This window comes from Anarhichas minor, unplaced genomic scaffold, assembly GCF_050575085.1.
Source record: "Anarhichas minor isolate MPS153535 unplaced genomic scaffold, ASM5057508v1 ptg000017l, whole genome shotgun sequence".
Classification (NCBI taxonomy): domain Eukaryota; kingdom Metazoa; phylum Chordata; class Actinopteri; order Perciformes; family Anarhichadidae; genus Anarhichas; species Anarhichas minor.
In genome coordinates this window covers 11178514-11198556 of record NW_027466463.1, presented here as the reverse complement: position 1 = coordinate 11198556, position 20043 = coordinate 11178514, and the positions used below count along the sequence as shown (strand labels likewise).

Genomic DNA, 20043 nt, shown 5'->3' with positions numbered 1-20043 from the left:
CACAGAAGTTGTTATTTGTTATCGTGGGCTCTTTAAAGCCCACCTAGCTTGAGCGAGAGCGTCGGAGACTTTCGAGGATTTCTATTGGACAGTTAACACACGGCCTCCGTTGTGGGCGCGTGTGATTGGTCGAGGCTTGCTGTCACTCACCACTCCACTCTCTCCTGAGCACCTCCCCGGTTGTACGGCCCAAACGAGGATTTTCACGAAAACAATCAACCGCAGACTTCGTACCAGTGGCAGCGGGAACGGTGCTACGACGAACGGGACCCGACGTAACGGATCCAACGGCGTGACAGCCGAGTGGATGGCGTGCGCAAAGTTGGATAACGGTGTTCGGCCTTGACGAGAGACGTTAGACGCGTTCAATAGATTTCACGGCAATGCATGCGGTGTCACTTGTTCTGCAGAAAGACGGAGAGAGAGCGGCCAAAGTGGACTCGCTCCCTCGGTAGAGCCGCCCGATGGAGGCTGACGGGACAGTGAGCTCGAGGCCCGGAATGTCACCTGTGAAACGTCAACAGCTCGTCGGGGGACGTCTTTAAGGGACAGACCGCGCACACCTGTCCGCGCTTTCGACTACTCACCTGACAACTTCTTAGTACGCCTGCACACAGAAAACAAAAGTTAGCAGGTCAGCGTTAGCTGCGGGAGGCGACCCCCTCAGGCAAGATGGCTATCATAGATGTCACTTAACGGGAGGTTTGACTTCTGCCTCAGGTAACACGGGACAGGTGAACAACACGCTGTTTCCCATTTCATGGACTTCAAGCTTCTTTCTTAGAAAGTTGTCCTGTGATATTTCACCAGCAGCAAGTTGACTTCAACGCTTTGTGTTGCGATAATTTAGCAGTTTTTTTTTTTTTTTTTTCAAACAAGAACTTTTTGGATTTTTTATTTTTATTTTTTTTTGTCTCATCAAGTGTCGCCTTCTCCGTCAGCCATGTCATTCAAAGACAATCCTTGTCGGAAGTTTCAAGCCAACATATTCAACAAGAGTAAATGCCAGAACTGCTTCAAGCCCAGAGAATCCCATTTGCTGAACGACGAAGACTTGAATCAGGTGAACTAATGTTTTCATTTCTAACATTGAATATTCCACTAATGTCGTCTTTGTAACCTTAACCTATATTAATGGAGAAGTGAAAGCCTGTTTTTTTACTTGTCTGCTTGATGTGCACATGTCAAACTGTTTGTCATGTGTCAATAGCCCATGAAGGGCAAAGGTTAGGCTAATTGGACATAATTAGTTTCCAGCCCAAGGGCATATATTGCCCTTAATTGATGCAGATATAGGCCTCCACCTTGCTGCATTCCTTACAGCAAAGTAAGCTCCTGTTGAGTCATTTGGGTTACAGTTCTATCTGTGAAATCTTTTTTTATTTGCTATAATGTCCCATGCTACAACTCTTCCTTATTCTTTGCCACACTGCTGTCAAGTTCAGTCCTAAATGAATTGGAGTGTTGGTGCCTGTCAAAAATCACACTGCTATGTCACATTACCATATTCACAAATAAAGATGTTCCAATGACGCTTCCTACTGGACTGCGTTGTTGACAGCGTGACATCAGGGCACACTGAACTCTGTTGGCCTCTATCGTGATCGCTCCTTCGGGTAAGCTGTTTAACGGGACAGGTTAAGAGTCGCCGATATCCAGTCCGTTTATTATGAACGGCACCTCTGTGACCGATGCTTCTTCTGTTGGTAATGTCTTCAACGCGGCTGGGTGAGGAGGACGATGACACCGAACTGACATTGTGCACATTTTCCCTGTAATTTCCCTCCGTCGTGACCGGTGGCTCCTCTGCTGGAATGGAAATCGTCTTGAGGTTATTTGTTCATCTCTGTGGAATTTCTGACCCACTGGCTATGAACCTCGTTCCTTTTGATGACTGCAGCCAGTGAAAGGTTAACATCGGTGGTCAGAGGCTAGAGACACGGGGGCAGGCTGGCCTTGTTGTTCATTGTGTTGAGTCGTACTACGAGAACATACTGAGGGCCAGCGACTCTATTTCAATCCAGAACTGTTTTTTCGTTCCATTTCATTTGCTGCCCCACCAATTCATTTATGATGTGGGGTAATAAGACGTTGGTTGGGGGGGCTCATTGCAAAATGAACACACGCAAACGCACCCAAATGGCTCCGTTTATCCACTGAATCGGTGAAGGGTGAAAATGGCCCAGATTCATCTCGTCTGTTTCTCTCTCCCGGGAGGACTTGCTGTTTGTGCTGCTGTCGGGTCATGTGAGGAGAGATGGGACGCTCGGTCTAAGTGTTCCTCCTTCGGCTTTAGACTAAAGCCAGGAGCAAGCTAGTGTCCCGGTGTTGGTGTGATTCCCTCTCAACACTTCTTTCCAACTGTTCCTTCCTGCGGCCACGTTATCAAATAACGTATCTAAGGTGCTTTTCCTATGTGTCTCTTCTTTCAAAAGTTGGATATTGTTTCCCGTGCAAGTCTGCCCAAACGCTTCACTGTCCAAGGTTACAGCTGGACCTCTGATTTGAAAATTCCTATTATGTCATTTTGTTTACAAAATCGCTGAGCTGAGAAATATGCCGTACCTCCTGTAATCAAAGCAAAACCCGATTTTAGTGGATTATATTTGGCTTTACATGGGGATGAAGTTATGACTGCAATCAAAACCACTGATGGAGGGACGCCGGCTTTAAATGTCAGAGCTTTTACACTTGATTCGTTGGCTGTTTTGTGCCGCAGACTTGGGAATGCTGTTGGATTGCGTAAGGGACTTAATTTCTTAAGCTCTTGACGCGTCGGTAAGATTTGAGTGCAAACATATTTAATGTGTGCTCCTGTACACACAACCTTGCAGTGGTTATGCAGAACTTTTTTTATGCAGAACTTTTTTTTTGGCTCGGCAAACAAATGCTGACTACTAGTATGGCTAGAGTTCAAGTGCGTACCAGAACGATTTAAGAGAGACTGCCCGGCCAACTTGCATTTCTCAGTGCGAGTTTGAATTGCAAATCTGCAGCCGCAAAAGCTCTCGGGGCTCTGTGCTGCTTCTCTCCACTGTTTCTCATCCACTGTTTTTCTTGCTAACTTCTGCCTCTTGCCGCCCCCCCCCCCCTCCACCCACCCGTCCACCCACTTAGAGGATCAGAGGGAAAATCATGTGTGCTAGCCTTTCCTTTTTTTGTTTTTCCCAGGGCAGCATGGTGCTCTGGAATACAGCCAGCTGGAGAATGTAGCCTGCAGTCAACTCAAGGCAGCAAAGTGACTAATGCACACCTTCCTGGGGTTGAGCTAAAATGTGTGTGTGTGTGTGTCCTTGTAATCCTGGCTGATATTGGGACACAGTTTGAAACTAGCGACTCGCCTCCAGTTATATCGACAGTGAATTCAAATGTGCAGAATTGAACCGTCAATCGGTATGTTAACGTGCCTGTTCAAGTGTTTGCTTTCAAGACTGTAATTGTGTTTTCCTTCACCAGGCCAAGCCTATATATGGAGGATGGTTGCTGCTGGCACCAGAGGGGACAAATTTTGACAATCCCTTACACAGATCTCGGGTAAGTGGTTCCTTTGCTCGACTCGAAATTGGTTCTGTTCAGAACAGAGCGTAGTTTTGTCTCTTCAACTCTTTTTGACTCCATTTGACCCGTTGTCTGTAGCTTCTGCTCAAACCAAGAGTGAGTTGAGAAGCTAGTCCTTCCTTTTTAATTTAGTTTCCCATGTGACATCTGACAAACAGGAGGTCTGGTTATTGTGGCTCCTGTAGCTGTTTCATGGATTCAGCAGCTTCCTGTGGGAGGCTTGGCCCTCTATCAGAAGAAGTCCCATTCTCCAGCAATAATGAGCCCAATATTGACTTTATTTCACGAGTCCTGCTCCCCTAGCACCATGTAATGGGAGACTTGCTCTGTTGCACCGCTTCCTTTATCAGCTCTCAGATTATACTGTGGTGGTACATCCCAAAGAGGAGTAGAGAGAATGTGGGGGAGGAGAAGGAAAAGTCCCAGTTCTCACAGCCACACTGATGGCTTCCATATGTTGGTTTGTTTTGGGGGAAAAGCACCTCTGGATCCTTCAACTCAACTACTGTCAACAGACCGCCGCTGCTTTGACGTAATTGCTGATGTGTTCGGCCTATTCTTACAATCAGCTTTTCCCCGGCGATGTATAATTGGTGGCCTGTAGTGCTGAGGTGTGCAGGCTGTGTCATTTCGACTGACCAACAAACAAATAACAGAGAAAAAAGAGCTGACTTGTTGGATGAGTCATGTTTTAGGACCACTTTAGTCTGACAGGATGCTGGTCTGCGGTTGTATTTTGCCTAACGACACCGTAAGCCACTTATCTATCACCTTTTTAATGGATATGACTGAAGTGTCCCCTTTAACATCAACTGTGAAGCTTGTCAGCACCCCTATCGAGACCTTCCGATGCCTTTTAGGTTACAAAGCACCGCTCAATATTTCATGGATTGGGCTCCGTTGGAATTGGAGCCCAGGATATTTAACACTGACACAAAACGGTGCATTAAGGAAGGAAGGAGGGGGGGGGGGGGGGGGGGCAGCGCATCAAGCCAATGAGTAAAAGAGATCAACGTGAACTGTCACCATATCATTTGCTCAAATATTGGCAGAATTAACGATGTAAAAAAACTATGATCGGCTTCGTCTTCCCCAGTAGGCTGAGATCCATTAACATTAACATGTGTTTTAGGCAAACACTGACGTGAAACTGTCTGATATCATCTTTTTAAGGTTATGTGCATCTTACATGTGTATCCTGTAAGACGGATTCATTCAGCGGTGACATTGAAAAACAGGGGTTTTACTATTTCTGTCTCTTTTTCTTCATATATTTCTTCATGAAGAAAAAACGATCTTGATTTGCCGCCAGCTTGAAACCCTTTTTGAAGTTGTGATGTAGTAGAAAGTGTGCCAAGGACTGGGACGCTACTGCACGGCAGCTGTTTCCAAAAGCTTGCTAGCCCTTGTGTATTTATGGGTTGTATGCAGTTCAGCCTAGTGGCAAAGATTCAAGATTTTAATTGCACCATGGACAGATTCATTTACAGATGCAGTAATAAAAATCTGCCTCTTATAAACCTAACATCTGTCCACACTTCTAACAGTAGCTGCTTTGTTAAACTGCCGTGGCTGATGTAAAATATAATACAGCTTTCAGAACCCAATCTTTTTCACATGTGGCTTTGTTCTTTACAACATGCTGATGTGGCTCACTTCTGGGATTGTTATATCTATGTCAGTAATTCAAAAATGTCTTTTTTTTTATGCAGAAATGGCAGAGGAGGTTCTTCATTCTTTACGAGCACGGCTTACTGCGCTATGCCCTGGACGAAATGGTGAGTAAAAACTTTCCTCCTAATAGTTTTTCCAATAAAGGGCCTGCTCTCTTTTCAGTTGACCCTGACCACTATGTGATTATCGACAGTAGGTTTTTACTGTGGGCTTGATTTACTATAATATACATCCCATGACAGTGAAGTGTTAAGCACTTTTTGACTCGAGCAGAGAGGCTGATGGCGGATTTTATGCTTGTTCATTTTTTTAAAATTATAAACTGAGTTTCTCTCAGTGAAAGCTTTTCACACGAGGACGTTTCAGAGGAATACCTGGAGGATGTGATGCGCTCACTGCCACTCGACCAGGCAGTCGTCTCACTCTCAAACATTAGCACTCTTCTCATCCGACAGACTCATTTGTGAATGTGTTTAAACACTAAGCTAACTAGCGCAGCGGTGTCAAAGGGAATGGAGTGACAGCATATGGAGAAAGTCATGTGACGAGCTGTGTGTGTTGGTTTCAGTGGCTAACACGCTTATTGTGCAAGAGCCTCATGGTACCTTCCTGTTCTGAAAATAAAGAAATAAGTTAAAAAAAACAGCTCAATACCAGGAATACTGATGTCTTTAGTGATCTGTGTTGTTGTCAGCTGTTGGATATCTATCAGTAATTCTAATATTAAAATGTAGACTGCCTGTGTTTGTAGGTCACTTGTGTGAATACTATAGTTTGTGGGTTCTATATGCACTGCAGCACGTGGGCACGCTGAATATTGATTGGCCCAAAGCAGCACTCCACAGTTTCTTTTTTTTTTTTTTTTTTTTTTGTGGATGTGCTTTGAAAAGAGGTGAAAGCAGAAGTAGTTGAAACAGCACTTGCTTTGTTGCTTCTGACCCTTTCATACTGTATGTGGCATTCTCTGGCAGAGGAGCGATGTGCTGGGAGGCTTTATGTAACAGAAGCAGCAGGAGCTGTGATGCTGTGTAGATTGTTCTTCTTCGGTACTGTGCCCTTCAGGGTCATTTCTTTCCCCCTATAGAAATCCGCTACATGTTGAGTGGAAAAGGCTATTTGCATAGTGCATCCAAGTGTTTGTTTTTTTTCTTAAACTAAGGTTCTCCTTGTACTAAACATGTCAAAAAAAAAGTTTGTCCTAAATGTCAAACTCTATCCAATAAATTGCATTTGTGCGTTTACTGGAAGAGACAAAGGAAAGAGGCGGATGTGCTGTTTCCATTCATCGTTCTCTCTCTCGATGTCACTCTTCATCTTTTCATCTCCGCTCTGAATGAAGGATCAAAAGGAGAGGAGGGGGGGGTAGCAAGGGTCTCGAGCTGGAAAATATCAAGTGACACTAAATATAGAACCTCACTTGTCACACAAAACTCATTAGAATAATTGCTAAGTGTTGAATAATCGGCTGCACAAACTTGGCTAATTTGCGATCCGGCTCTTGTTTTCTGTGGACAAAAGAGGTAAAAAAAATTTAGAATCTGATCGGCATTGTAGGATTTCATAAAATACAGTTTAATGCTCTAAAGAAATATTAATAACACCAGAGCAGTTTGAGTGTGTGACTTTTTACTGGTGATCAAATCCAAATAGCCAGTATTGTTTTGCCTTTTTAGAAGTAATCTCAGCTTAGCTATTATTGCAACATTGTGTTTGTGCAGTGATGCCAAAATTCAATACTTTATTGCACCATTGATGTGCAGTAGGTTATTTGCCCATACTGGATGATGGGTATGGTTTTGAAATTTGACACACAGCTATAAGGTATGCAGTAGTATGCATATAACATGCGGTTACAATGTTCAGTGCAAAATGTTTCCGATTGCTACGATCAACATTAAATACAAGAGACTGACACTAAGATCAGTTTAAATGCTGTGTTGTTAATGACATCAGGTCAAATCTAAAGACTGCCGGCTTTCTCCAGTACAACGTGGCTCCAGACCACATCAGAGCCCCCCATCTGAGAGCACTGGTTGGGGTTGTAGATGAGGAGGTGCCCCTCCGTTTTCCTCTCGGCTTGCTTTTACGACTCTTGTGCCTTGGCTCTAACCAAACCCAGATGGAGTGCGGTCCCAACCTGCAGGATGTGGCACAGCTCTGGGGGAAAGGAATGGGTTAGCAGAGGCCTGGGAGGGATCACAGTTTTTAAAGCCATCGATTTGGGGTTGACCACCTATACAGTGAACACCCAACACGACGCACCACTGCCATCATCTTATGCTCAGAGCCGCTGTGGCTTTGTGGAGCCGTCCGTGAAAGTGTGGCGTCGGTATGAGCAAGATGAAGAGGGGAAAAAGTGCTCCGATTGGAAGGATGGAGAGGGTGAATAGCCGAAAATGTTGGCCAGGATAGATCATGTGCTGCCATGCAAGCCTTAATGTGTTAGTGCAGCTCTCAGCGATCGTTCTTGGCGTAGCACTCCGAAGACGTGAGTGGACACTTTGTGTCCAAGACTGAATTCTAGCACTTTACATTTTATTAGCTGCAAACGTGGAACTGGGATAACTGTACTCACAAAGCCCACTGTCGATTCAGCCTCCAGTGTCCGTCCAATGTGTACAAGCTAGATTCTCCCCGAGCAAACCAACGCAGTTATTTCAGGGGAGCGTTGCCAAGGCGACATGTTTTGTCCCTTTTGTCCAGCGACCGTCTACCATGGCGTGTGTAACATGGGAGAGAGTTATTCTCTGTTCTGTGGAGAGCTCTGTGGCTGTCTCTGTCCCGACTGAAGGGGATACAGGACGGAACACTCTGGAAGCAAAGCATGAGTGTGTGTGTGGGCTGAGGTTGTCTCTAGTCATGTGGTGAGCAAGCCTTTCTAGGTTTAAGTGTAGAAAAACATCAGACGCTGTTTAGAAACTAATGTGCAAGGCTGTATCGGACAGAGTTGTAGTTTGTGCTGTGTGTGTGTGTGTGTGTGACTCAATGCACCTGGGCCCGATGGGGGTTTGACTGCAGAGTCTGTGTCGGCAACAGGTTTTGCAAGGTTTGAAAAAAAAAACCCTCCGCTTTAGCCGTCTGGAGTTAACACTGTTGAGAGAAAGAGGTCTTATAATCACTCAGAGGTGAGGTAAAGAAACATGAACAGAGGCCGCCCAAACACAACTGTGTGAATACGCTGTTCAAGGTGTTTTAAGTGATGTGAGAAACACGCCATACACACACAATCCATTATCGCCTCGCGGTGAGGGCAGGTAGGTGGGTGTAAAGAACTCTCCAGCCTCAACAAAGACACGCGAGTTCAAATGATCAACACCTACACTCTAATAACGGCTTTGCTAATGTGGTCCTGAATATCCCACACAACACCCAGCTGCCACTGACCTCGCATTGACCTAATTGTAACCTTTTCGGACTGACGCACTCGCACACCCCCCCTCATCATATGATCTGGGATGAAATAGTTGTCTTTGCAATGTCTCAATCTCTGTTGCAGCCTCAGTTTTTTTCTTTTTGCTCTGAAACTATGTTATGTACAATATTTCCTCACTTTATTTGGAGGCCATTGGAGAAGACGTTGCACCTTGTGTTCTGATACCTCAATTGTTTTTTATCCCCGATTGAACATGCACAGTACACCTGCAAATACGATGAGTCTACCTATTGAGTTGCACTGCACAAAAGGCCCATTCAGAGGCTCTTGAATCGCATTTGCCTTTAGAATGTATTGACTGCAGTTGACTGTCTGTTCCACAGCCATATCCCTCATTATTCCAAGGAGAACATGATGTTCTCATGACATTTCAGCTGTTGAAGTCATTCTCATTTCATCTTAACTCAATTCATTTCCGGTGTTTACTGGATTTGTAATGGCGGACCGCCGCCCCACAGCACAGTCCAGGAACTGAGAGAGTTTGGACGAACTTCCCTCCTTTTCCCACATATTTGTGTTCTTTTAACCTGAGGCACACTATTCTGTTCCCTCTCTCCTGCATCTTTCAGACACGAGCACATACAACCGCTGAGCAAGGTTTGCTCGCAAACTTGTAAGAGATTTTGACGTGCTGAAACATGCATAAACTGGGCTATTTTTAACCAATTTTGAGGAGCTTTTGTTGATTTGGGTATGACGATAGCTTTCTAGGGAATGGATGAGTGGGCAGGGCCTCTGAGCTGTGTTGTTGCCTTCAGGCACTCTATGCAGGGAATAAGTGGAGGCTGACTAACCCGTCCCATCAAATTAGGGATACTTAGAGGGGAGCTCCAGTCTTCCACTCGCAGCACGGCATGGGAAACAGAGTGGAGAGGGAAGCTAAGGCTGCCTGCAGTACACACGTTTGTGTTACAGTACAAGATGGATAGATGGATGCTTTAGGGTTGAAAGGCGGATTGGAGAGAGAATCAGATGATTCGGAGGGAAAAAGGGTAAATGGGATGTCGGTCACAGCTCGTGTTGATAAGACGGTGTACTCCCTCCATATTGGATCATTGTGGTTTGTTTACAGAGTGTGGGTCCTGGGTGAGGTGTGTGTTGGTTTTGTAGAGATATGGTGCGTGAGAGTCTTCTTTAACCCCTGCCCTTCCTTCCCCATGGTTCCAGTAGGAACTGATCTGCTGGAATGTAAACAGCCATGGATTACAGTGGGGTCACTGTTCCCATCGCACAAAGCCACAAAACCATGGGAACAGCCCTTCATACAGCTTGTAATCATCAGGGTCTCCGACACTGTAACGGCCACTCAACCCCCGCATCCAAAAAAACTGTCGCCCAGTTTACTATATTTATAGCGGGACATTCCCTTGTTTTTGTTTTCATATCCAGAAATAGGGAATGTTTTATCCCAGGACTTCCCGAGCTGTGGGCTGGGGGAGGCTGACCACAATGAGGCTGCAACACACAGGAAGTTATTCTCCCCAGTTTTGTTTTTCAACCACTGTGCAGGTATCACGGCCAACCAGTAAGAGGTGAATGTGCGTCAACCAGTGGGAAAATATCCATAACATGGCTTCGCTAATGTCAAGGTCTTCTCTAGTGCTGACCGGTATATCGTGTTTTAATCGTCAGAACGATATGTGACGCAAAAGACGGCGTGAAACACGATGAATAAGCAAATAACCGAAACCCTGTATTCAACGGGCCCTGGGGCTAAAGTACTTATTATCACACTGCAGCCCCTGCTCTGTGTTGGGGCTGTGGAGGAGCTTTACACACACACACACACACCCATGTCAGTGAGCAGCAGATCATAGAGGCTGCAGTGGAGATGGTGAAGTGAAGCAGGTCAATTCAAGATTAACTGTTACTCAAGTTGACAACAGCTACGCTTGTTACTGTAAGTGATTGCAATAAAACCTTCACAAGTGAAAGTCAATCATTTATAGATACACCTGTATTTAGTGTACGTCACCGGGGATTTTTATTGTGGAATGGATGGAGTGAAGCGGTGACGCGCTGTTGTTGACAAAGTTGGAGTCATGAAGGTGTTGCCGTCTTGGTGCGGACTAGTGAACCTCTGTTATCACAGGGAGGACTGAGGAGAGGATGAATCACTTCTCATGACTCATGTCTGTGTTCTATATTCTTTATAAACATCACTCAGGAATATCATTTAGTCTATTGACATTTTAGATTGGTTTAAAGTGAGATATTATCGAGTTGATATAGTGACTTTGCTTTTATTACTGTTGCTGCTGTAGCAACATTTAGTTGTTTTTAAAATATTGAATTCTAAGAAGCAGGCCTACATAGGGTCTAATATGCACATTTCAATATTTGTTTATTTATAGCAAGGCATATCTATATCGTAATATTGAACAATGTTATTGCACATCCCAGATTTTCCTCACATCGTGCAGGCCTAGTTTTGTCGACTCGAACCAAGCACCGTGTGTTTCAGCCACAGTCTCCCCGTCAGATCCAAGCCGAGAAGTCTACCGTGCTCTGTTCTCATGAGAGCCGATTGACCCGACACGGACACAACACGCTTACAGACTGCAGCGTCTACAGATATCAGGCCAGAAGCCATTTGGTAGTCTGTGATGCATCGTACAGCCCTGCTTAAGCAGAGGGGCTTTGCTGTCCTCCAAGTGACCCAACATGCAGGTCCCCTTTCCAACTGAGCGCGTTGCTTTCTGAAGAGACACGGCTTTACCATTACCAGGAGAGTGTGATTAAGCTGAAGACAATGAAAGGGCTCGGTTGTATTTTTCACTTGATCTACGACCAATCTGGCTCTCTGTCGGCCTTTTCCTTCCGACTTTCCAGTGCCTTGTCTGTGCTCTTCAGTTTTTGCTTTGGCTTTAGCACTACACCGTTCCGGATGTGGCCACGATAAAAACAATCTTATCTCCTGAACTTCACTGTTTGAACACTTCAACTCTTTACAGTCACCCTGTCTGGCTCAGGACAAAGTCTGGTCTCTAAACGCTCCTGTTTAAACTCCTGAGTTTGGCCTGGTGTTAGCCACTAATCTACATGGCACTACTTACTTTTATTGTCTTTTATCTTTAATAGTGTCATTTAAAGCTATTTGTGTTATTAGTGTACAGACACACGTGGAGAGCTGCCCTGAAATAAGACCTCAGCTGATTTGACACAAGTTAATTGTGGTTTTGGTCTTGTTCTAATGTTTCATGCTTTCCAACTGACCTCCCCCTTACCCGCTCCCATTCTACAGTGTGTGTGTGTGTGTGTGTGTGTGTGTGTGTTCCACAGCCAAAAGACCTAATGAGTCTAAAAATAATGGCTTCAAATTACAGTCAATAAAACAACGATGTTCTCCAGTATGCCCTCTCAAACACACAGAAAAGGGGGACAAGCTGCCCCTCTTTGATTGGATGAGCAGAAAGTGCTCATGGGACTGAATTCATTGACCTGGAAATGCATAGACAAATTGGTGCGAGTCGGACCATATCAATAAGAAGTCATATATCTTCTCTTCTCATATCAGAAATGTATCATTTTAGTTCATCATTTTATTCGTCATTATATTTTATTATAAGGTTCTTTAAGCTTTAACTAATGTAGGCTGGGAGCAAGTGGCGACAGTCCTTGTGTTCAACCCAGTGGTCTATTATTATATTGGTGCTCACTGTTGCGTGAGCCTGTGGACGGGATCATTTAACACAGGGCACTCGGTCTATCGGCACCAGAGTGCAATAGTATTATATTGCTCATGGCAAATGGTTTCTCATAAAGTATCAGTTTTCTATTGATGTAGGATTCCAGTTGATGGAGAACTTGTACTCTCTTTTAACTTTTTCTTGTGGAAAACGATTGCCATGTTGGGTTGAGCACAAGGCTAGATGGCGGTCCATGGTGAGAAAACCTTTTTTTCAGGATGTCTTTTTACCGTCCTCTTTGTACCCTCCTTCATTTTCTTGTTCTTTTTAATGATTTCCAGCTATTCATTATCCAGAGAAAGGCTGGCTCCAGGAGGCTTTGGCTGAACCAGTGTCCACTCCACTCGCTCGGTCCCCACTTTTACTTTCCCATTACTCATGATTCACTGTTCCTTCCTTTCGCCTCCTCACTTTCTCTTATTATGCCACTCTCTTGCATCTCTGTCTTTCATTCCAGCTCTCTCCGGCCAGTAAACCATTTGTGTTGGAGAGAGCAGCCAGCTGTATTGTGTAACTTCTCTCTCCCAAACCCTCCCTTGTCTATAAAGCCAAACATGGCCGGCCTGACTGACTGCTCGCTCAGTTTGTTCTAAACACTAGAGCAGGACACTCACAAAAGGTTTCATTTAAAGCATCAGGCTGAGAGGTTAGCCTGCCCTGAGACGGGCTCTAATAAAACAGTCGGGTAGGTGGGTAGGTGTCTGGATGTGCGATGGTGGGGGGTGTAAGGACGCTGAGACACTAGAGAGTGAAAATACTGCTATTGTGAATTACACACTGATGCACACCACTGTAACCCACCTGTATGTTGAGGTCATATCTGGTATTGAATAACATTTGGCAACGCAATTTCTCATGCTCGCGAGCTATAGCTGTGTGTTACATCACTGCAGTACGACATCTCAGTTGGATGAAGTCCAGTTGTAACCTGGCCCCAGACCAAGTGTCTGATACTGCTGCCTTGTGATGGCTTGCAGTAGCCACAGCTGCAGTTGAATGTCTTTCCGAGTCGCAACAGGTGCAGGTGTATTGGATGACCTTTCACCTCAGCTTGGCGACTCGCTAATCCAACCACCTGTTAAAGTCGGAGCTTTGCAGACTATTCTTTTAGACAGAAAGAAAGTGCAACCTTGGAGTTGGGTTTGGTATAGTTCTGCATCTAATGATTATTTTTTACTGATTAATGTGACGATTATATTGATGAATTGTCATTTGAATACAATAGCAAGGGTATAGACGTATGTAGATAGAAATATTTAATATGCAGGTGAAAATATCTCAGGAGTAGAAGAAGCTCTTACTACCATTTCTGGGCCTTATTATTTCATCTTTAGGTCTTGCTTGTAAAATCCCCATAACCTGCAACCGTAAGTATGTTGGCTTATTAATAATTGTTGTCTGGTGAGCCTCTCGCTCTTTAATAACCCACTCCAGCTTCCTCAGGATCAGGCCCAAAATGCCGATTTCCAGCCACCATGGACTGGCCTACCTCCAGCCTCAGCACCTAATCAGCTTAGTGCTCTCTCCGCCGCGCTTTCTCTCAAGAGAAAGAAACAAAAGATGCCCCCTCTATATGAATAAACTCCAGCACTTTGAAATATTAACTACTTAATTAGTAAAAAAAACTGTAAATTATAAAAACACAAATATGAAATGGGCGACTTGTTGCCATCTTGTTTTTCTTCATCAACTTTGAGCTGTTCTGGCAACATATTGTGTTCAAATAATACATAGACATTGTTGACAAGATTATTATCAGACATATGCAAAAGTATTAAGATGCCCAAACTAGAATACAAACTGTAAATCTTTTGTTGTGTCTGACGGTTTGTATTCTAAATCTCTCCACGGACATCACTAAACCTCAATGCTTAATATATTGTCTGGTTTAACCATGAATGTGTCGATTACATACAGTATTATATGTACATAATGCATTCAAGTAGTTTGGTTTACGGTTAAACGCTTTACCTGCTGTCAGCACTGTTTTGGGCAGGTTAACTGCTAACTACCGGCTCTTCAGCCCTGTGGAAAAACTGCTGGCTCCGAAACCGAGGTATTAGCTGAATTCCCAAAGGAACATTTTCCCTTCCCTTCTGCCTGATGGGCTAATTTGCGTTGACTTAGGCTTTGGCAGACTTGCAGTCATTATCGAAGAGGTAGTGGAAGCCTGACTGCACTCTTATGTAATGTCTCTTCACACAGTGTCGACTGAGTTGCAGAAACTAGCTTCTTGTTAGTTGTGCTTGATCTTGTATCTTGATCAGAATAGTTTTCATTGGGACCATGCGACTTTACAATTGCAACCGCATATGATGAGTGTCCGTTCACCTCGGCCTACTTTCCAAAGTGCTGTGTCAGAGCACCGTGCGGGTCGCTGCAGTAATCCAGACACTGATGTTTTTGGGGCACACTGTGATCTTGGAGCCAATTTTGGTTAAATTAAGCAACTATGGCGCTTCGATCATTTCACGCCTATGACAGAGGGACCGTTTAGCCACTACGTAATAATTTGCTTCAAAGCCTGGCACTCTTCCAACTTTCTTGGGGCTTGCTATCATGTCGTATCATGACTAAAAGTAACTTTTTCGTACATATTAAAATAACTTCTGAAAATTAAAAACATGCATTTCAATTCATCAAATGGATTTGGTATCTCGCTCAGCCTTAGTTAGTTAGCGCTGACTAAAGTGGAGAGTAAACACTAGAGCCAAGTAGACATAACGGAGGTCGAAGAAAGAAGTTTACACATGTAAACACATTTAAAGTCAATATGAGGCATAAGTGTGCAGAGCAGAAAGAAGCACCTTGACGAATGTTCGATGGAGTTCGATAGCAAAGAAAAGGAAAAAGTTACCCATCTGGAAAACCACACATACTCGCAGCAATTCTACTTCGTCTGAGTCTCAACAGCCAACGCAACATGACACAACTCGATGGGAGCACCTGTTTCTGCAGCCGCCCGTCTGCTCTTTCACCACCTAGACACAGACTGGCTGATTTCTCACAGTCAGTCTGTGTGTTTCAGTATTATTCATTTGTTAAAATGATATGCGTTACATAAACACAATTGACGACGCTTCAATTACAATTCTGTATGTATAGTAGAAAAAGGAAAATAATGTACTATAGATAAATAGTTTTATTTTGCACCCACTCATGCATTTAATTATTCTGGGCTTGCCACCACTGCTGGTTGCCAAAGCTCTGGTTCACGTAGCTCAAGTACAGCTGCATCTGATTGACCTATCCTAGCCGCTTCTTTGAAAAGAACCCTGCTGTATTTGCCGGAGTAAATGGTTCTTCATCCTCCAACTCTCCCTCCTCTTCTTCCTCCTCCCCTGCATTTGTCGACTGCTGGCCCTCTAACACAGCATTAAACCACCCACTCCCTCTCACCATTCTCCATAAGAGATGCAGCGCTGCTAACCACCCACAGTCCTCGCTGAAATACCTGCTACAAATATGTGTGAAATGCGTGGTGTTTGGACTTTTTCCTCCGAATATTGTCTCGATACAGTGCCCTCACAATCGGCCTTCACTGCGGTGCAGATGCCTGTACCGTAGCATTCATTTGAACGCATACCAGTGGAGTGAGGTGTGTCTGAGAATGCCTGGAGGACTGTTGGCCCTGTAACAGAGATGTCAGATATCCACCATATGGTTTAGTCTGATTTTATAGAGCTATATGTTTATCTACAGTACGGGCACGGGTTAGGGTCGGTATTATAAGTGAGGCTATAAGGTAAATGCCACATGGGATTGTACTGGCTTAATGTTGTCTCGATATTGGGGTGTAATTATAGGGCCGTGAGGACTCTGGAACTGTGATGATTGTAATCTTGTCCATGACCAATCTGTCAGCTCTAGTTCCTGGCCTGATTGCAATGTATATCTGTGTTTGTATAACTATTGTGGACTTGGGGATAGAGAGCGAGCGAGTGAGAGAGAGGGCGAGAGAGAGGTTTGATATTCCTCTTTAGCAAGACTGAAGGTGACTCCATCCGTCTGGCACCTGAGGACATTTCCCCCGCAGCTGGTTTCTTGGGCATGCTCACTGGTATCAAAACTGTGTGTTTACCTCTGTTGTCTGATGTTGCTATGGAAAGACTCATTGCATAATTGCTGTTATCGGTAATGAGCAGAGGATGTTGGACCCTGAAGAGACCTGATTCCAGGCCATGTCCGTGAGTCGGGATGAAGCGGTGCCAGTTCATCAGCTTTCCTTTTGGTTTCCATGTCGTCAGTGATCAAAGTCTAAATGCCTTTGGATGCGGCGTTACGAACTTGAGGATCCTGCCGGTACACGTCCAAGAGTAATGTAACCTAATGAGCGAAGTTGTAGCTTTTGAATTTGTCACAACCAACGTTGGCAGACAAACTGGCACCTAATACCAAATAACAGATGTTTCTGATCAACTTGCAGGTGTTTATAACTACCTTGGGCATTGAGCAATACACGGTGTATTTGGATACTGATACGATATTAATGAGAAAATGAGGCGAATGTAATTTAAAAACAAAAAAGATGAAATATTTGACTCGGCTCACATGATGAAATGCCATTTCATTCCCTCATGCTCCTCTCAACTGAGTCACTTTAGCTGCACTTTTACTTTCCATGACTAAGAAATGAGTCTGTCAAACCCAAAAATGTTGATGGCAGAGGGAGAGAATTTGCTTCTCAACCAAAATTGAGAGTAGATCATCAGCCAGCTGCCAAAAGAAGCAAATATTTCTCCCGCTGTGTCATAAGGGAGAATGGGATGTTTTGCTAAGCTGCGGAATGGCTGAGAGTGGAGGAAGCCAGGAGCGATAAGGCATGCTAATTATCATCTCCTAAACAGAGTTGGTTCCTAATGAACACTGTTGTAATGATACACACCATCTGGACAGAGATCACAAGACATATGAATACTATATGGAGAGGAGAGTTGGGACGAAACTATGCAGTGGATCAGTTGTAGTTGCTGAGTGGGTAAACTGGGAATACAGTAGTGTCTCCGTTCACTTGCATTGAAAAAGAGATTTCTTTTTTCTTTTTTTTTTTGACCACTTAAAAAAATATGAATTATGCTTTTAGATGTGAAGCAAGTTTTCTAATTAATAAATTAAATACTCTTATGTAGATGATGCAAAAATTGAGAATATTTTGATTTGATGTTTGCACAGTTCTGGTGAAGACTAGTACTGTATGATAGCTAAATAAGCTAATTTGGCTGCTGCTTTCATTGTGTGTGTGTGTGTGTGTGTGTGTGTGTGTGTGTGTGTGTGTGTGTGTGTGTGTGTGTGTGTGTGTGTGTGTGTGTGTGTGTGTGTGTGTGTGTGTGTGTGTGTGTGTGTGTGTGTGTGTGTGTGTGTGTGTGTGTGTGTGTGTGTGTGTGTGTGTGTGTGTGTGTGTGTGTGTGTGTGTGTGTGTGTGTGTGTGTGTGTGTGTGTGTCCACTGGCCCAGAGAAACCAAATCTCTGTCTCCCCTTGAGACTCCATGTCTCCCATCCAGACAGTATTCATATTATTGTCTGAACAGCGACTAGAATAAGTTTATGCTGGTTTCATAATTTCCTTGCTCTGATCACAAAAGGACATTTGTTTGGGCCTCTTGTCTCTCGGTCATTTCCTTGTTGAGAGTTAACGGGAGGAGTGGCTCTGTGGACTGTGGCGGCTGACAATCCCACATTGTGTGAACTGCTGCAGCCTCACAAAGGGCCCATTGTGGAGAGCGGTGGCCCGGCAAGAGGGGACTGGGTCTAGGCTAGGTGACAGAGAGGTGTGGGTTCCAGGGGCCTGGGTCCGGGGGCTAGGGCCGTGTATTGGTGCTCGGCTGACACTGTGTTTGGGGCAGGGAGGCTGCACACGTGTGAGAGGAGTCCCGTGCTGCTTTTATACATACTGTACTCTGACAAAACCACCCACTTTCTGTAAGCTCTCAAATCTCACTCGCAGGTGAGCAGCTTTGTGAAAATAGGTTTTTAATCAGAGCTGTCAATCTGATTTATTTTCAGTGTCCTAGAGAATCTGATGCTGAGATTATAAAACTGTGGGCTTAAGCTGCTTGTACAACTGTTCCCAGAATTTGAAATATTTTGCCGTTTATCCTCCTCTGACTCCAGCTCAAGGACAAGCCCCCATGTGTGGTGTACTGTAGATTTGTTTACTCAGACAGATGGCCGAGCAGTTCAAAGTCAGAGTACACCAAACCCTTCTTTTTCTGCTGCGCTGCTGTTCTCCTTGACCACCAGTTTGAGACTTAATCTCCCCTTCCTCACCCAAACCTCCTTCCTCTCCACATGTCTGAGAGTGACAGGGCTCTCAGGTCAAGCTGACGCCGGTCTCTCTGTCCAGTCTGAAGCAGGCCTAGGCCCTCGCCCAGCTGTCCCAACGTCTATGTGTCCGTCTGTCTGTCAAGCCCGGCTGTTGCCCTGGCCTCTCACCTTAGTGTCAAGAGCCCTCTGTGATTTAACAGCCATGGCTACAAAAAAAAAAAAACGGTTACTTGCTGCCTCCGGTTTTTCTCTTACTTAGTTCAACCAAAACTACTGTGTTCCAATTTGTTGTGCCAGATTTTGACTGTGCTGTCTGCTACAATATAGACAGTGGTGAGAGAGTCAAGAATGAAAGTGACGTTTAACAGCGATGAAGTAAACAGGGCCTCTCATCTACCCTCTGGGTTGGATTACCACAACCCTTTGACTGTTGACTTCTCTGTCCACATTAGAGGCTTCCAATGCTCCGTTGCTGACAGGCTCTGGTTATGCTGCACAAATTGGGTCCTTGAGATAGATTTATTAAGGCAATAGCAAACATTGAACGGGATGCCTTTTTAATTTGGTTTCCATCTCTATCTCCTAATATATTCTGATTTGCAGAGGGCTGTAATTTATCATCTGTGGCTACTTGGTGCTGGAAACCACTGTGGGCATTTTTGGTGTCTATAATTCTGCCTGTATGTTTAGTGCAGTGAAGGTAGGGCCCAAGAGCAGTTCAAACAGCCACCCATGCCCAGTGTGCTTAGTCATGCAGTACTCATTTACTTTACATTGAACAAATATAAATCCCTCGGTTTAACTAGTGCGGCTTCTCCCGTTGCTGGCGCCAGTCATTTGGAGGTCAGACAAAGCAGAAGTCAGTTTTCTGATCTAGTGATATTCGGGATATGTGTGCAAATATCTACTTTCTGTAAGTACTGTAAGTCAATTTAAGAATGCATCTGCACAAGTACTTTGCATGTAGAAAAGCATCATTTACAAAAACTGCATGACTAGGCATAACGGGTTAGTTTTTGAGTGATGCATTGCAATGGCCTATGAATAGATTATTTTATGTGTTCCAAGTTGAGGTAGCACGCCTCCGTTCATTGTAAATGAGGCGTGCCGACATACAAAGCCACTGCATGCTTGCATAAACCTGGATGTGAAAACCTTGGGTCGCCGTACACAAAGTAGTGTTATTGTGGAAGCCTTGTGGTCACGTTATTTATAACTGACAGATGGCATCCATGTCAGTGTGCATAGTTGGGTTTAGGCATCAGACAGATTAAACTCCAAACTGCTCAGTGAACCCGTGAACTTTCCCTGTTCTTCAGTCCTTTTTTCAAAGGTCCTTTCAGGCTCTTTCTATTGGCACAATATACAACGTGTCTGACTGTGTAGATTTGGGATGAACCACCAACAGGCTATATTCACATTGGA

The 20043-nt window shown here is 44.4% G+C and overlaps 1 protein-coding gene across 4 annotated transcripts in view; it reads left to right on the top strand.

The window, feature by feature from the left end:
* Positions 1-20043, top strand: part of LOC142951776 (myosin phosphatase Rho interacting protein) — a 46758-nt gene continuing 26715 nt past the window's right edge. For 2 of the 4 annotated variants that reach the window (XM_076093576.1, XM_076093575.1), the window contains exons 1-3: positions 1-1063; positions 3457-3534; positions 5271-5336. In XM_076093576.1, the coding sequence (XP_075949691.1) occupies positions 944-1063; positions 3457-3534; positions 5271-5336 (264 nt within the window). In that variant the 5' untranslated portion in view covers positions 1-943. The remainder of the gene's footprint in view (positions 1064-3456; positions 3535-5270; positions 5337-20043) is intronic. The other 2 variants (XM_076093574.1, XM_076093573.1) reach the window with 1 other exon arrangement.